This window comes from Jaculus jaculus, chromosome 5 (genome assembly GCF_020740685.1).
Source record: "Jaculus jaculus isolate mJacJac1 chromosome 5, mJacJac1.mat.Y.cur, whole genome shotgun sequence".
Lineage (NCBI taxonomy): Eukaryota > Metazoa > Chordata > Mammalia > Rodentia > Dipodidae > Jaculus > Jaculus jaculus.
In genome coordinates this window covers 109340994-109359292 of record NC_059106.1, presented here as the reverse complement: position 1 = coordinate 109359292, position 18299 = coordinate 109340994, and the positions used below count along the sequence as shown (strand labels likewise).

Here is an 18299-nt window from a genome sequence, read left to right as displayed (position 1 = left end):
TCTACCTGGATGAGAGCAAGACTTTACCGGGGGGGGGGGGGGTTGAAATCATCAAACTATGAAGGCTAGCCAGGTGTGGAGGCTTACACCAATCATGGATACTGGAGGCTGAAGTAGGACCCCATTATCTCAACTGCCTATAATTTTAATATTTTATTTTTTTTATTTGAGAGAAGGAAAGAGACACACAGAGAATGGGCATGCCAAGGCTTCCAGCCCAAATGAACTCCAGACACATGCACCACCTTGTGCATCTGGCTTACATGGGTCGTGGGGAATCGAACCGAAGTCCTTTGGCTTTGCAAGCAAGTGCCTCAACCGCTAAGCTATCTCTCCAGCCCCATATTTTATTAAAAGAAAATTTTGCTGACTAGTGTATGTTGTGAGAGCTATACTTCAACAAAACTACTGTGAAGTTTTCTACAAGGGAGTTGAATGAATCTGTTGATTTTTATAACTGTTTTCTTCAAGAAACACAATTGCCATAGTATCTTTTAGATCTTGTTCAAAGACTATTTTTGGCAAAAATCTTGGCTCTTCATGAAGCATGATTTTCCTTAGGATGCAAATCTTTTTGTTTTTCAAGGTAGGGTTTTGCTCTAGCTCAGGCTGACCCGGAATTCACTATGTAATCTCAGGCTAGCCTTGAACTCACAGTGATCCTCCTACCTCTGCCTCCTGAATGCTGGTGCGCCACCTCGCCCAGCTTAGGATGCAAATCTTAAAACAGTCCTTTCACATGAACCTCCTTGAGGTTCCACTAAGCCATCTATCCAGCCCCATATTTTATTAAAATAAAATTTTATTTTATAAAATTTTTATTAAAAGGAAAAACAGGGCTGGAGAGCTGACTCAACAGTTAAGAACACTTCCGATGCAAGCATGAGGGCCAGAGGAGGCCTGAGAGTTGCCCAGGACACAAAAACAAATAGCTGGGCATGACCATATGCATCTATAATATCCAGTCCCATAAGGGAACAGAGACTCAAGAATGGCCAGAACGTGCAAATAAAAAGGCTGGGGGGGGGGGAGCGCAAGTAGAAAGATGGCTCAACAGTTAAGGCACTTATTTGCAAAGCCTAACAACCCAAGTTCGAGTCCCCAATACCTACATAAAGCCAGATATGCAGTGGCACGTGTCTAGAGTTCATCTGTAATAGCTAGAAGACCTAGAACATCCATTTTCTCTCTCTCTCCCCCTATCTCCCTCTGCTTGCAAATAAATAAATTTAATTTTAAAAAGGAGCTAAATGTAGTGGTACACGCCTTTAATCCCAGCACATCAGAGGCTGAGGTAGGAGGATAAATCGCCAGGAGTTCAAGACCAATCTGAGACTGCAAAGAAAATTCCAGGTCAGCCTGGGCTCAAGTAAGACTGGGAGAGGGGAGGGGAGGAACAACCTTAAAAGTGTGGCCTTGGACTGAGCCAAGGGGAGGGCTCCCCAGCCTTTTCTCCCCACATGGCTTCTTTATCCTCTCCAGCTCCCCATATGGCAGGAGCTCCCTGAACTTTCTTTTCTCTCTTCTTTCTGCAAGTTTTTTCAGGCCCTTCACATGGGATCTTTAGCCACATGACTGCCTTTCCTTGGTTCTCTACTTCCCTCAAATAAATAACTTAATAGTTAAAAAAAAAAAAAGTGTGGCCAAAAAAATTTGCTAAGCACTCTTCTCATTACTGTATAGGGCAGTAGTGATCCCATAGGCTTGGAACTCTCACATCCACATTCTGGCAAAGCTAGGAAAGGGCACAGGCTCACTGGTGATCATATTTCCAGAGTTAGTGTGAGAAAGTTAGGGAGATATGTGCATACACCCTGAATCCAAAAATTTCAACATGGAATGTAGTAAATCTTCACAAGTCAAGTCTCTGTATCTTTTTAGTGGGTTTTAGTGTAGTCCTTCAGGCCTCCATTCAGAATGCCCTCAATGGGGTTCATGTGGAAAGACTGTTTTAAGATTTGCATCCTAAGCTAGGCAAGGTGGTGCACGCATTTAGTACCAGCACTCAGGAGGCAGAGGTAGGAGGATTGCTGTGAGTTCAAGGCTAGCCTGAGACTACATAGTGAACTCCAGGTCAGCCTGGGCTAGAGTAAAACTCTACCTCGAAAAACAAGATTTGCATCCTAAGGAAAATCATGCTCCATGAAGAGCCAAAATTTTTGCCAAAATAAAGTCTTTGAACAAGATCTAAAAGATACTATGGCAATTGTGTTTCTTGAAGAAAACAGTTATAAAAATAAACAGATTCATTCAACTCCCTTGTAGAAAACCTCACAGTAGTTTTGTTGAAGTATAGCTCTCACAACATACACTGGTCAGAGGGTGAGGAGCATCACTGAGGGAGAGAAGAACGAGTCTACATAGCTGAAAAGAACACCCCACTGCTTCGAGAAAAAGGCAATGAAAGCCACAAGAAATAAAGTGCTGGATGTCCTTTTGTGAATTTTCATTAGGCGGACCACACAATTGGCTACTATGGACAAAAAAGATCAAAAGGACTGCCATGACAACCAGGAGGATTTTGGTGAGTTTGACGAGAGGGACCCAGGTAGAGGCATTATCCAGCCCTTCCAGCTCCAGAACTTGCTGTTGCTGCTGATGTTGAAGTTCTAGCTCGGAGATGTAGGTCTAGAATGCCTCTAGGGCTTACTGGATTTCTCATGCCTGTTCACAGGACGGATATAAAATTTTTTCTCCTACATTGGCCAATTCCTACTTAAAGATTTCATTTTGCTGAAGTTCCATTAGTCATTTAGTTCTTTTAATCGTTCACATCTATATTGCTCCTCCTGCAAGGTCTGCATTATTAAGGAGTAGTCTTTCTCATGTCCCTTAAGGATCTCAAAGGATTCCTCCAGTTGAGCCTGGGTTTGTGGGATCTCATGGATCATCAAGTATTAGTGCATCAAATCCTCAACATGCCATGTCCAGACTATTTGTTTTGAAGCTGGATGTTCCCAAAGATATGCCTTCTGGGATGCTGTTGGCTACTACACAGCCTGAAGTAGCACTAGAAAAATCTTCCCACAGACCTAAAACTCTGAAACTGCTAGAGGAAAAAGTAGGGGAAGCCAGGAGTGGTGGCGCACACCTTTAATCCCAGCACTCAGTAGGCAAAGGTAAGAGGATCGCCATTAGTTCGAGGCTACCTAAGACTATACAGTTAATTCCAGGTCAGTCTGGGCCAGAGTGAAGCCCTACCTTGAAAAAAACAAACAACCAAAAAAAAAAAAAAAAAAAAAAAGTAGGGGAAACCCTTCAACATATTGGTCTTGGCAAAGATTTTCTGAATATAATCCAGAATGAGAGAAAATCTTTGCCAGCTATATATGTGACAGAGGATTAATATCCAAGATATACAAAGAACTCAAAAAACTAAATAATAAGAAATCAAACAGCACAATTAAAATATGGGCTATGGAACTAAATAGAGTTCTCAAAAGAAGAACTACAGATGGTATATAAACATCTAAAAAAAAAAAATGTTCTACATCCCTAGTCATCAGGGAATGCAGATTAAAACTATGTTGAGAGGTGGGCGTGGTGATGCATGCCTTTAATCCCAGCACTTGGGAGGCAGAGGTAGGAGGATCACTGTGAGTTTGAGGCCACCTTGAGACTCCATAGTGAATTCCAGACCAGCCTGGGCTAGACTGAGACCCTACCTCAAAAAGCCAAAAAGAAAAAAACCTACATTAAAATTCCAGCCGGGCGTGGTGGCGCACGCCTTTAATCCCAGCACTCGGGAGGCAGAGGTAGGAGGATCGCCGTGAGTTCAAGACCACCCTGAGACTACAGAGTTAATTCCAGGTCAGCCTGGACCAGAGTGAGACCCTACCTCGAAAAACCAAAAAAAAAAAAAAAAAATTCCAACTCACTCCTGTCAGATTGGCTACCATCATGAAAACAAATGGCCATAAATGCTGGCAAGGATGCAGAAAAAGAGGAACCCTTCTACACTGTTGGTGGGAATTCAATCTGGTCCAGCCATTATGGAAATCAGTGTGGAGGTTCCTGAGGCAGCTAAAATTAGATGTACCATATAACCCAGCTATAGCACTCCTAGGCATATCTCCTAAGGACTTGTCTCACTACCTTAGAGATATTGCTCAACCAGGTTTATTGCCACTCTATTCACAACAGCTAGGAAACAGAACCAGCCTAGATGTCTGTCAACTGAGGAGTAGATAATGAAGATATGGCACATTTATACAATGGAGTTCTACTCAGCAGTAAAGAAAAATGAAGTTATGAAAGTTGCAGGAAAATGAATGGACTGGAGAGGATTATACTAAGAGAGATAACCCAGGCCCAGAAAGCCAAACATCACACGTTTTCTCTCATATGTGGATCCTAGCTACAAATAATTGGACTTCTGGTGAGTAGGAAGAAAACTCAGTAGCAGAGGCCAGTAAGCTAGAAAGGAGACATAAAGGGAGTAGAAAGGAAGGGACAAGGGGACTTAATAGGATGATATTGTATATATGTAAGTAGAAGAACAGATTAATGGGGGTGAAAAGGCCTAAGTGAGGTCAGGGGAGGGGATTGAATAAAGGAAAGATGGAGGGAGGGCTAATCAAAATCTAAGAGGATATAAATAAATCATATGGAAACATACTTTTTTGGACAATGGAACTCAGGAGTAATAGACTGTTATTAGAAAATTTTCAGTGCCAGGGATGGGATACCTTCCAGTGAGTTGTTGGCCAGGGAGGTACCTGATGGCCCTAAAACATTACAGACCATTGCCGAGACCCTTGGTTTCCCACTAGGAATAGATGGTAAGACCCTACTGCTGAAGACTCCACATACTTGGGCTGCAAGGTCACTGAGAAATCCTGATGGAATTGAGCTGAAACCTCCTCCATGCAGACCAACTGACAGACAGCTGGAAAAAGCCACACTACAGGCTGCACAATGGGAGACAGAGAAATCACCAGTGAAGATACCCAACAATGGACACTGCAAGCCTTATATTTGGCCAACCAGGCCAAATAAGCCAACGGGTGCAATAATGGCACGTTTGTTATGGGGGAAACCAACTGCCCTCTAACTTGACTGGAGGCAGACTCCATGAGAAGGAAAACATCCCTGATACTGAAAACCTACAACAGGGGTAGTCATAAGCCCTAGGAATGTAACATCCACTGCTATATGGCTAAACGTATATACTATGTTCATCAAACTGCCCAGTAAGTACTTCTCTTAATGTTCATACCCATGTATTAATGCTACTCTCACTTTTTCATTAGAGAACTTTCTCTTTTCAGATGCCAGTGACCTTGGGATGACTCAGAAGGCATCACAGTGCTGAGAAGTGACAGAGGGGTGCTCAACACTGAAATATCTCTATCACATATTCCAAAGTTCAGGGTCCATTGTGGAAGAGGTGGTGGGAAGAATGTAAGAGCCAAAGGAAGGGTAGGACTCCTTACAATATGCTCCTCCAGACACAAAATGGCCTGGATACCCATGACCTCAAAGTGCCTGACACTACCTACCCACACAAGACCATCATAATAGAAGGAAAAGATGATGACATCTAAATAAGAGACTGATTGAGAGGGGGAGGGGATGTGATAGAGAGTGGAGTTTCAAAGGGGAAAATGGGGTAAGTGAGGGAATTACCATAGGATACTGTTTACAATCATGGAAGTTGTCCATTATAAAAAATAGGTGGTGCACACCTTTAATCCCAGCACTCTGGAGGAACAGGTAGGAGGATCACTGTGAGTTTGAGGCCACCCTGAGGCTACACAGTGAATTCCAGGTCAGCCTGGGCTAGAGTGAGACCCCCCCACCAACTATGCAAACTTATCCCTCTGTTCATCTTGGGTGGCATTCAAATCTGCTGCAGAACATGATTCAGAGTTGGGGATGGGTACAGACACAATCAATTCAGCATATGTGTTCTGGCTCTTCCAATCCATTTCAGGTTTTCCATCAGTCTGAATTTTCTGCACATGGTGTGAAGACACTGATGACCTCTATGCTGAAAGGGATGCCTCAATTCTTGGCCAATCACATTAATGTCTTCCAGAGCTTTGTGAGTCTGATTCTATTTTTGGCCTCTGCATCTTATAGGACCAAGGTCTTCATATAATTGCTTATTGTTCAAAGGCTCTCAAATAGGCTTAATACTAAAAAGTCAAAAACTTTTAAATACACAAAGACCATCAAATTAGGTAGAAATTTGCTTCAACAGTGACTATGTATGCACCTGTGTGATTGAGGCTTTATTCCTACCTTCACTGTTCTCTGTCAAGCACTTGTAAGAGATATAGGAGTCCTTTCAGGAAAAGACACAGGGAGGTAGGGAGCAGTTGGATTCTCAAACAGTGCCCTCTCTTGGGCACTAGCATCAATCAACCAAGCCATCCACCACACACACACCCCTGCCACACACATACAAATACTATTTAAGCTGCCTCAGCTCTGGTGCAGGAGCACCCTGATTTTTTTTAAAGGGAAACCATTTCTCCAGAATTTACCTATATATATGAAATTAAAACATCTTCAAGGGCTGGGGAGATGGCTCAGCAATTAAAGGTGCTTGCTTGCAGAGCTTATCAGCCCAGGTTCATTCCCCAGCACCCAAGTAAATAAAGTCAGGAGCAAAAGGTGGCTGTGGAGGTTTGATTCAGGTGTCCCCCATAAACTTAGGTGTTCTGCAAGCTAGGTTCCCAGAGTGTTGGGAATTAACACCTCCTGGAGGCAGTGTATTGTTGGGGGCAGGCTTATGAGTGTTATAGCCAGTGTCCCCTTGCCAGTGTTGGGCACACTCTCCTGTTGCTACTATCCACCTTATGTTGGCCAGGTGATGTCCACCCCTCCACTCATGGCATCATGGAGCTTCCCCTCGAGCCTATAAGCCAACATAAACCTTTTTTTCCCACGAGCGGCTCTTGGGTGATTTCTACCAGCAATGTGAACCTGTCTGCATATGTATTTGGAGTTGCAGTAAAGGAGACCCTAGTGTGCCCATCCCCCTTCTCCCCCACTTGCAATTTTTTTTGTTGTTGTTTTTTGTTTTGTTTTGTTTCTTGTTGTTGTTTTTAAAGGCAGGGTTTTGCTCTAGCCCTGGCTGATCTGGAATTCACTATGTAGTCTCCAGTTGGCCTTGAACTCACAGTGATCCTCCTACCCCTACTTGAAGATTAAAAATTCGGCAAGGGTGAGGCCCTTGGTTTCCCACCAGGAATAGATGGTAAGACCCTATTGCTGAAGACTCCAAATACTTGGGCTGCAAGGCCACTGAGAAATCCCACTGGAAATGAACTGATAACCTTCTCCATGTAGACCAGCTGACAGAAACCTGGAAGAAACCATTCTAACATGTAGTTCAATGGGAGAAAGAGATACCACCAGTGAAGATACTCAACAGTGGACACTGCAAGCCTTATAACTGGCCAGCCAGGCCAAATGAGCCAACGGGTGCAACAGTGGCCCATCTATCATGGCGGAAACCAACTGCCCTCCAATTTGACTGGAGGCCTGCTCCATGGGGGGAAACACATCCCTGACACTGAAAACTTAAAACAGGGGTAGTCATGAGCCCTAGGGGTGTAACATCTGCTGATGTCTGGAAAAATTTATCAAACTGCCCAGTAAGCACTTCTCTTAATATTTATACCCTTATATTAACGCTACTCTCACTTTGGGTAGAGAATCTTCTCTTTTCAGATGGCAGTGACCTTGGGATGACTCAGAAGGTATCATAAGGCTAGAAAGAAGTGACTGGAATACTGAGTAACATCTCGATCACACCTTCCAAGGCTCAGGATCTAATGCTGAAGAGGTGGCAGAAAAAATGTAAGAGCCACAGGAAGGGTAGGAATCCTTACAACATGCTCCCTCCAGACATAAAATGGCCTGGATATCCATGACCTCATAGTACCTGACACTACCTATACAAGACCATTATAAGAGGAGAAAAATTATGACATCAAAAGTAAAAAGAGACTGATTGAGATGGGGAGGGGATATGATGGAGAGTGGAGTTTCAAAGGGGTAAGTGGGGGGAAGGGAGGGTCTTACTGTGGGGTGTTTTTTATAATCATGGAAGTTGTTAATAAAAATTTTTTTAAAAAATTCAGCAAGGGGGCAGGGAGGAGGGGATATAATAGAATATGACCAACACATGCTTTTCCATACAACAAAGTCCCTAATTAATTTTAAAAAATTATTTTTAGGTTTCAAGCCAGTTATGGTGCACATGGCCTTTAGTCTCAGCACACAGTAGACTGAGGTATGATGACTACCAAGAGTTTGAGGTCATCTTCAAGACTCAAAAGAAGGGATAAAAACAGGGCTTTCTTTTATTGACAGTCCACTTACTATTGCTATTTGTACATCAAAGACTTGAAGAAAAAACAAGCTAAGATTCAGACTGCAGTTTAAATCTTCATCTATGCATGCTACACATTAAATTTACCATGTGTTTTCAAAATGAACAAAATTAGGGATTTTTTTTTTAACATATTCTGAGCCAAGCACACAAAGCAAATTGAAGCTGAAAAAAGATTTATTTTAGCCAGGCGTGGTGGTTCATGCCTCTAAACCCAGCACATGGGAAACAGAGGTAGTAGGATCTCTGTAAATTCAAGGCCAGCTTGAGATTACACAGTGAATTCTTGGTGAGCCTGGGCTAGAGTAGAAAAAAAAAAATCCTTTACAATTGGTTAAAACTGGGCTGGGGAGGTGGTTCAGTGGCTAAAGGCACTTGCTTACAATCTTGTCAACCTGAACTCAACCACTTAGCACCCACATGTGTGTATATGATCCCAAGGCCTCTACAGCAATGGGAAGTGAAGCCTGGAGCACCTGAAAGCTCCAAGGCCAGTTAAATTGGGGCACAAGAAGTGAAAAAAACAAAATAACAAGCAACACCCTATCACAAGCAGGTCCCTATCTCAAGTAGGGTGGAGGGAAAGGACAAATACCCCAAGGTTGTCCTCAGACCTCCACATGTGCCACAGCATATGCACATTCATGCACATCCACATACATATATACACAAATAAACACATATATAAGGATGTTTTTGGTGTTTATTTTTTCCTTTGGTTTTATGAGGTAGGGTATCACTTTAGCTCAGGCTGACCTGGAATTCTCTATGTAGTCTCAGGGTGGCCTCAAACTCACAGTGATCCTCCTACCACTGCCTCCCGAGTGCTAGGATTAAAGGCATGTGCCACCACGCCCAGCTCATAAGTTTTAATAAAAATGAATTTTCATTTCAAAGATGACATTATTTTTCAAACAAACTTATAAATCTAAACCTGTGTTTACTCAAAATTTCGAACTATAAATATGACTGCACATTCAAGACCCAAGAAAATATTTTTAGTAGGGCTAGAGAGATGGTTTAGCAATTAAGGGGCTTGCCTGTGAAATCTAAGGATCCAGGTTCATTCAACCCCCCGGTATCCACGCACAAAGTGACACATGCACCTATAGCCTGCACTGGTTAGAGACCCTAGAGGGCCAATTCTTTTTTTTTTTTCTCTCTCTCTCTCTCTCTCTCTCTCTCAAATAAAAAAAAAAAAGTTAAGTAATTTAAAATGGGCTGGAGAGATTGCTTAATGGTTAAGCGCCTGCCTGTGAAGCCTAAGGACCCCTGTTTGAGGCTCCATTGCCCAGGACCCATGTTAGCCAGATGCACAAGGTGACACACATGTCTGGAGTTCCTTTGCAGTGGCTGGAAGCCCTGGCATGCCCATTCTCTCTCTCTGCCTCTTTCCTCCTTCTCTCTCTCTCTCTCTCTCTCTCTCTCTCTCTCTCTCTCTGTTGCTCTCAAATAAATAAAAGTAAACAACAAATAAAAAACATTTTAAAAATAAAAAAATTTTAATAGTAGTTTCTGTTAGATACTTCATATATTTATAAAGCAAATACACTCTATAGCATATTTGAAGAATAAAACACTACAATAAAAATAAAATAAATAGAAAGGGAAGGGGGGACTTAATATATATGTATATATTTCAGTAGAACAGATTAATGGAGGTGAAAAGGCCTAAGTGAGGTCAGGGGAAGAAACTGAGTAAAGGAAAGGTGGAGGGAGGGCTAATCAAATTAGTCATACGGAAACCTACTCTTTTGGACAATAGAGCACTCAGAAGCCATAGATTGTGACTAGAAAATTTCCAGTGCCAGGCATGGGATACCTTCCAGTGAGTTGTTAGCCAGGGGGCTCACTGACAGCCCCAAAACATTACAGGCCATTGCCAATGCTCTTGGTTTCCCACCAGGAATAGATGGTAAGACCTTATTGCTGAAGACTCCACATACCTGGCCTACAAGGCCACTGAGACTGGAGCTGAGCTGAAAACCTCCTAACAGCTAACAGAAAACTGGAAAAAGCCACACTACATGCATTTCAATGGGAGACAGAAAGAAATCACCAGTGGAGATACTCAACAGTGGACACTGCAAGCCTTAAATTTGGCCAGCCAGGCTGAATAAGCCAACGTTGGTTGCAATAGTGGCATATCTGTTATGGGGGAAACCAACTGCTCTCTCATTGGAATGGAGGCCCACTCCATAGGAGGAAATATACCCCTGATACTGAAAACCTACAACAGGGGTAGTCATGAGCCCTAGGAGCATAATATCTGCGGCTGTCTGGCTAAAAATATATACTATGATCACCAAACTGCCCAGTAAGCACTTCTCCTAATGTTCATACCCATATATTAATGCTACTCTCACTTCAGGTTAGAAAACCTTCTCTTTTCAGAATGCAGTGACCTTGGGGTGACTTAGAAGGCACTATGGTGCTGAGAAGTGACAAAGGAGTACTCAGCGCTGAAGTATCTCTATCACATCTCCCAAGGCTTAGGGTCCATTGTGGAAGAGGTGGCAGAAAGAATGTAAGAGCCATAAGAAAGGTAGGACTCCTTGCAACATGCTCCTCCAGACACAGAATGGCTTGGATATCCATGACCTTGCAATGCCTGACACTACCTACACAAGACCATCATAATAGGAGGAAAAGATTATGACAACAAAATAAAAGAGAGAATGGGGGCTGGAGAGATGGCCTAGGGGTTAAGGTATTTGCCTACAAAGCCAAAGGACCTTGGTTCAATTCCCCAGGACCCACATACATCAGATTCACAAGGGGGCGCATGTGTTGGGAGTTCGTTTGCAGTAGCTGGAGGCCCTGCCATGTCCATACTCTCTCTCTTTCTCTACCTCTCTCTCTAATAAAAAAATAAAATAAAATTTAGGGCTAGAGAGATGGCTTAGTGGTTAAGGCGCTTGCCTGCAAAGCCAAAGGACCCATGTTCGATTCCCCAGGACCCACATAAGCCAGATGCACAAGGTGACGCGTGCATCTGGAGTTTGTTTACAGAGGCTGAAGGCCCTGGCATGCCCATTCTCTCTCTCTCTCTTTCTATCCCTCCCTCTCCCCCTCTCTTAAATAAATAAATAAAAACACTTGAAAAAAATAAAGTTTAAAAAAATAAATAAATGAGACTGATTGAGAGGGGGAGAGAATATTATGTAGAGTGGAGTTTCAAAGAGGAAAGTGGGGGAAGAGAGGGAATTACCATGGGATATTGTCTACAATTAAGGAAGTTGTCAATAAAAAATAAATAAAAATTTTTAACACAGGCATGGTGGTGCGTGCCTTTAATCCCAACACTCAGGAGGCAGAGGTAGGAAGATCACCGTGAGTTCGAGGCTAACCTGAGACTACATAGTGAATTCCAGGTCAGCCTAAGCTAGAGTGAGACCCTATCTCAAAAAAACAGAAATAAATAAATAAATATAAAAAATAAAGATAAGTAAAAAATAAACTTTAGAAGTCCAGGTTTAATATGCACTATATAAGTACACACATAAGTACCTAAGTCACTTGTCTGAAAGTTAAGAAAGCAGGGCATGATGGCACACACCTTTAATCCCAGCACTGAGGAAACAGAAGTAGGAAAATCACCACAAGTCCAAGGATAGCCTGGGCTAAAGTGAGACCCTAGCTCAAGAAAACAAAATAAACAAGTTCCAAAAATTAACATTAATATCAGCCCTGAATCTCATCAAATAATCCATGAATTCATAAAAACCACCCAACCAGTTCTCCCTTCTCACCTGGCCTGACCAGTTGATATGTTCCATTCCTCTCGCTGACCAGTACTTCGTGATTTTGATTTGTCTTTGCAAACAGAATCAGGTTGCTTCAAAGTGCGTTTGGCTGGAGGGGATATGTGGCTATCACTTAAACTACCATCAACTTCAGCTTTCTGAAACACAACATTAAAAACATATTAATATGCTTGTCAAGACTGACAAATTAGCCAGGCATGATGGTGCACGCCTTTAATCCCCTCACTTGGGAGGCAGAGGTAGGAAGATTACCATGAGTTCAACGCCATCCTGAAACTAGATAGTGAATTCCAGGTCAGTATGGGCTAGACTGAAACCCTACCTTGAAAAAAAAAACCTAACTAAAAAAAATATATATTGACCAATTAATATGCTAAGATAATTAACAACAGTATTTTTCAACCATCAAACATTGAATCCTACTACAAATATGGAAAAGTGTAACAAGTGCTAACTATGTAAATAAGGTTAGAGAGACTGAGTACTACCCACCTTGCTGCTTTCTTACAGTATATTCTATAAACTATGCCTCAAAACAAACAACTGCTAGAGAAATGGTTCAGTGGTTAAGGCACTTGTCTGTGAAGCCTGAGGGCCCAGATCCAATCCCACAGAACCCATATAAGCTAGATGCACATGGCATGTGTCTGGAGTTAGTTTGCAGTGGCAAGAGGCCCTCGCTTGCTCTCTCTCTCAAATAAAGAAAGAAAGAAAGTTAGATTAAAAGTATGAACATAAAAGCAGTGGAGCTGAGACAAAAGGAAGACAAATTCGAGACCAGGCCAGGTTACAGGGGACTGCCTGGAACGTGGCCAGTGACCCCAGTTACTTTGGGGCTGAAGCAGAAGAATAACAAATTGGAGACCTGCCGAGATGATAGAATGAGTTCAAGGCCAGTATGGGTGGGTCATTTAGTGAGACCCTAGCTCAAAAATGCATACATACATTCATACATGCTGGAGATATAGTTAAGTAATAGGGTACTTGCTAAGCATGTATAATTTCTTTGGCTCAATTCCTAGGAGATGAAGGATATGAATTATAATTAGGAAACTATATTTAATTTTTTTAACAATTTGTTTTAATTCTGTTTATATTTGGGAGCAGACAGAGAGATACAATATGGGCACACTTGGCCAAGGGTTTTTGCTGCTACAAATGAACTCCAGACACATGGACCAACTTTGTAAGTCTGACTTTATGCGGGTACTGAGGAATCAAACCTAGACCATCAGACATTGCAAGCAAGTGCCTTTAACCACTGAGCAATCTCTCCAGCACAAATTTCTAATTTTTTAAATCAATTTTACCAGTTTTTAAAGATTTTATTTTTATTTATTAGAGAGAGAGCGAGAGCGAATGAATGGGCACACCAGGGCCTCTAGCCACTGCAAACAAACTTCAGATGCATATACCACCATTGTGCATGTGGTTTACATGGGACCTGGAAAAACGAACCTGGGTCCTTAGGCTTCACAGGTATGCACCTTAACCACCAAGCCATCTCTCCAGCTCTTATTTTTATTTTGGAAAAAAAAAAAAATTAAGTATGGCTCAGCAGTTAAGGTGTTTGCCTGAAAAGCCTAACAACCCAGGTTCAATTTCCCAGTACCCACATAAAAGCCAGATGTACAAAGTGATGCAAGCATCTGGAGTTAATTTGCAGTGGCTAGAAGCCCTGGTGCACCCATTCTCCCTCTCTCTTCTATTTGCAAATAAAAAATAAATAAAAACTTCTTTTAAAAACTGACCACTTTGGGCTGGAGAAATGGCTTAGTGGTTAAGGTACTTGGCTGTGAAGCCAAAGACCCAGGTTCAATTCCTCAGATCCCACATAAGCCAGATGCACTAGGGTGCATGTATCTGAAATTTGTTTGCAATGACTAGATGCCCTGGCACACCGATTTTCTATATATCTCCCTCTCTATCACACACACAATAAAATAAAAGGCAGTTTTTAAAAAGTGACCAGTTTGATGGCACCTGTCTGTAATCCCAGAGTTGGGAGGCAAAAGAAAGAAAGAACACCCAAGGCAACCCTGCACTATAGCTAGATACTGTCTCAAGGAAAGAAAAGGAGAGAGGAAGAAAGAAAATGAAAGGGGAAGGGGATGAGAGGGAGGAGAGAGAAGGGAAAGGAGACAGGCAGAGGGAAGCAGGGAGGGAAGGAAGAAGGAGCTGGAGAAATGGCTTAGCAGTTAGGACGCATGCTGAAATTTCCAGATTCCACATAAGCCAGATGCACAAAGGTGAAGCAAGCGCAAGGTCACACATGCTCACTAGGTGGCACAAGCATCTGGAGTCAAATTTCAGTGGCTGAGGCCCCTGGTGCGCCCATTCTCTCTCTCCCTCACTCTAAAATAAATATTTTTTAAATTTATTTATTTAAGAGTGGCAGACAGAGAGAGAGAGTGAGCATGCCAGGGCCTCCAGCCATTGCAAACAAACTCCAGATACGTGCACCCCCTTGTGCATGCATCTGGCTAACATAGGTCCTGAGGAATCAAGACTCGAAGAGGGGCCTTAGGCTTCACAGGCAAGCATTTAACCACTAAGCCATCTCTCCAGCCCTTTTTTTTTTTTTAATTTAAAAATAATAAAGACCTGGGGAGATTTCTCAGTGGTTAAAGGCACATGTTTGCAAAGCCTGACAGCCTAGGTTAACTTCCCCAATACCCACATGTTGCACTCAGGTTCACAAAGCTGGCAGAAAGCACCTGACCAACAGCAGCTTGACAGGGGAAAGGGGTTTATTTTGGCTTCAAGGGAAGCTCCATGATGGCAGGGGGAAAATATGGCATGAGCAGAGGGTGGACATCACCTCCTGGCCAACATCAGAGGAAAAACAGCAACAGGATGTGTGCCAAACATTGGCAAGGGGCTGGCTATAACACCCATAAATCTGCCCCCAACAATACACTGCCACCAGGAGGCATTAATTACCAAATCTTCATTAGCTGGGAACCTAGCATTCAGAACACCTAAGTTTATGGGGGACACCTGAATCAAACCACCACCCCATGTAATACCAGGTGCAAACAGTGGCACATGCATCTGAAGTTAATTTGCAGTAGCGAGAGCCCTGGCACTCCCATTCTTTCTGTCTGTCTGTCTGTCTGTCGGTCTGTCTGTTAAAAATAATTTTAATTTTTAAAGATCAGGAAGCTGAAAGAAGTGTGACAGAAAGAACAAAAAGGGAGAAAGAAAAAGAAAATATTTTTTTTAAAAAGATAAACATCACAAGATCATAATGATAACAAAGGTTGCTCAGGGAAGAGGACCTCCACTGAAACATTTAAATGTACAAGATCTAAAATATGTTTACTTGATGACAAGGTTTCAACTAGTAGGCACACTAAGTCCCACAGTTCATGATGAATTTAATTCATGATTTAAAGGTTATAAAATAAGGTTTAAAGCTTTCAGTAAAGTAAATTAGGTTCCTCTATTTGTCAGGGTTTTAACTACTGGAGAAACTGAGTCTTATGGTTAAAGTTTACTCATTAACAGCTCTCTGATACTAATTTGTTCATGGTTTAGGGGATATAAAAACTAGCTTTACCACTGACTATGTTAAATGGGTTAATTGTTCATTGTGTGAATAACATTGAATATCAGTAAAATGACTAAAAAAAACCTAAAAGGTACAAAAAGAGCTCCAGGTGACTGGAAACAGTCTTTAATTCAAATATCCAGAGAGTTCTCTATCACCCACTTCATTTTTCACACTCTTCTATCTTAACTTTAAATTTTCTGCTTACTTAGCTGTTAGATGAGAAGGAAATATCTAAAATAACAGAGAGAAACCCAATTGAAAAAAAAAAAAAACTAGCTTTAAAGTACTCAGCCAAGTTAACTGCTTCTCTATTTGCCAAGACATAACATTAACTATTGGGGAAACTGAGTCTTCAGGTAAAGATTCATTTATAAGTGTTTTAGTTTACTAAGATAAGGTTCTCATACCTAAGAACATTATGACTTTAAAGATAATGTCTATTTTACGTATGCTAATTCTATCAAGTGGTCATCACTAAGTTTAATCATTTGTGATTTAATTTCAGTCATTATAATTTTTATCCTCCTGTTAAGTATGCTGGGATAGCTTGCCTAAGATTCATCAATTTTAAGTCATTGGTAAAACAAAATGGTTTTGTGTTAATAAATTTCTTATATACATCAGATTATTATCCAAGATTAAGGTAAAAGCATTGGTTGCCAAACAGTGCACACCACCAAGGCAACTCACAGCAATCCTCCTACCTCTGTCTCCCAAGTGCTGGGATTAAAGAAAGGCATGTGCCACCACATCCGACTAGACTCTACTCTTCTACAATCAAATACTTAAGTAGTTGTCTCATATCTGGCATCTCAAATTCATTGTTCATAAGTAAATTTACTAATGCTAATTTACTTATGAGCATAAGTAAATATACTTATTCTTTTGTTGTTGTTGTTGTTCAGTTATTTATTTACTTATTTGAGAGCAACAGACACAGAGAGAAAGGCAGAAAAAGAGAGAGACAGAATGGGCATGTCAGGGCCTCCAGCCACTTCAAACGAACTCCAGACATGTGCACCTCCTAGTACATCTGGCTAATGTGGGTCCTGGGAAATCGAAGCTCAAACCAGGGTCCTTATGTTGGGCCTTGAGAGGCCCAGGCGTGAGGCCTACTGGAGTTTCCTGAGCTTAGCTAAAGTTTGGTGATCTGCCTCTGGCCAGCTATGATTCAGCAAGATGCCTAATGACTTCTGGCCTGTTACTTCCGCATAGGAGTTGGAATTCCCGCAGCACACTTGGGACCAATCATCTCAAAGGTCGCAGTTTACTACTGGCCCTTAACCTCCCCAACTCCTGCCCCTGTCCTAGAATCCCCCGCCTTCATTCTCAACGTTATATATAGGCAACCACCTGTAACAATAATGCGAGTTCCTGCTTTGACAAGACTCCCGACTCAGTGTGGTTTTTCTCTGGTGACTAGAAGAGGTTCTGAGTTGTCCGATGTTCACCCTCTTCCTCAACCCCTTGCGAGGAACTAGCGGGCCTGGTCCTTCCTCAGCACTACCCACCGGGGGAGCCCGGCATCTGGCACCTAACATGGGGCTCCGGGAACCCGGCATACCAGTGCCCCATGAGAGGCATTCATTGAGGAGGTCAATCGGAGTGCGGGTGAGCTTACTCTCATAAGTTATGAGGCAGTCTTCATGTTTAATGTGCTAAACTTTGCTTCTATAACCTGTACTTGCTTGTCAACATCTCTTCGTTCTCTTTCTCTTTCCTTTCACTTTTGGTTCACCAGCAAGCTGCATCTGCAGCTTTTGTATTTCTGAACGGGTCATATGTCCTTAGGGGACACTGTGTGGCTTTTGCCCTTTAGGCTTGTGGCCCCCCTCCTCATCTCTCCCTCCCTCCCTCCCTCCCTCCCTCCCTCCCTCCCTCTCTCTCTCTCTCTCTCTCTCTCTCTCTCTCTCTCTCTCTCCCCCCCCCCCCTTGGGCCTATGAAGGCAGGCCAGCTTTTTCTGCCATTATGGAACTTCCCCTGGATCTGTAAGCTTCAATAAATATCCCTTCCTCCATAACTGTACCTAGTCTGGAAGTTTATCTCAGCAAACCTGAAGCTGTCTGATAAAGAACTTGGTACTGAGAAGTAGACTGAGATAAACCTGACCATGTAGATGTTGATCTTTTGGAACCTTTGTTTTGGAGGAATAGGCATGGACTTGATGCTTACAACTGAAGGTGTCTTCTAGAGTGATAAGCCAAATTTTATGGACTATTCTAATGAGAGTCTAAAAATGCTAAGTGCAAATAGCATTGAACTTTGAGGCTTGGCTTATGAACTTTCTAAGAGAAAGGAAAGACTCCAGAGGACGTTGTTGGAACTGGTCTGCTGGCATAAGGGCTGGCTGAGTCCTGCTGCCCAAGCCCAGAGAGTTTAATCAAGGTTAAATTTGTAATGGACTGATGTGCACATGTAGGAAAGAATTTTCAGGCTAAACCTAAACACCACGCCTAAAGTTAGAGATTTTTCAACTGTTTACAGACTCTTAAGGATACACTAAAAGTTCTATATAGGGACATAGTCTTAATCTAAATTCATCTTACATTAGACACAGGTGATGCCTATGCTAGGTGGGTCACAAAGTCATAAGTACAGATGTAATTGGAGGTTTAACCAGGTTAAACA

At 42.2% G+C, this 18299-nt stretch overlaps 1 protein-coding gene and 1 pseudogene across 3 annotated transcripts in view; both read right to left on the bottom strand.

Annotated features, from left to right (window-relative positions):
- Positions 1-18299, bottom strand: part of Atad2b (ATPase family AAA domain containing 2B) — a 251148-nt gene that overhangs the window by 202900 nt on the left and 29949 nt on the right. For all 3 annotated transcript variants that reach the window (XM_045148831.1, XM_004663758.2, XM_045148830.1), the window contains exon 2: positions 12100-12251. In XM_045148831.1, the coding sequence (XP_045004766.1) occupies positions 12100-12251 (152 nt within the window). The remainder of the gene's footprint in view (positions 1-12099; positions 12252-18299) is intronic.
- LOC123460930 lies at positions 2316-5930 on the bottom strand (annotated as a pseudogene).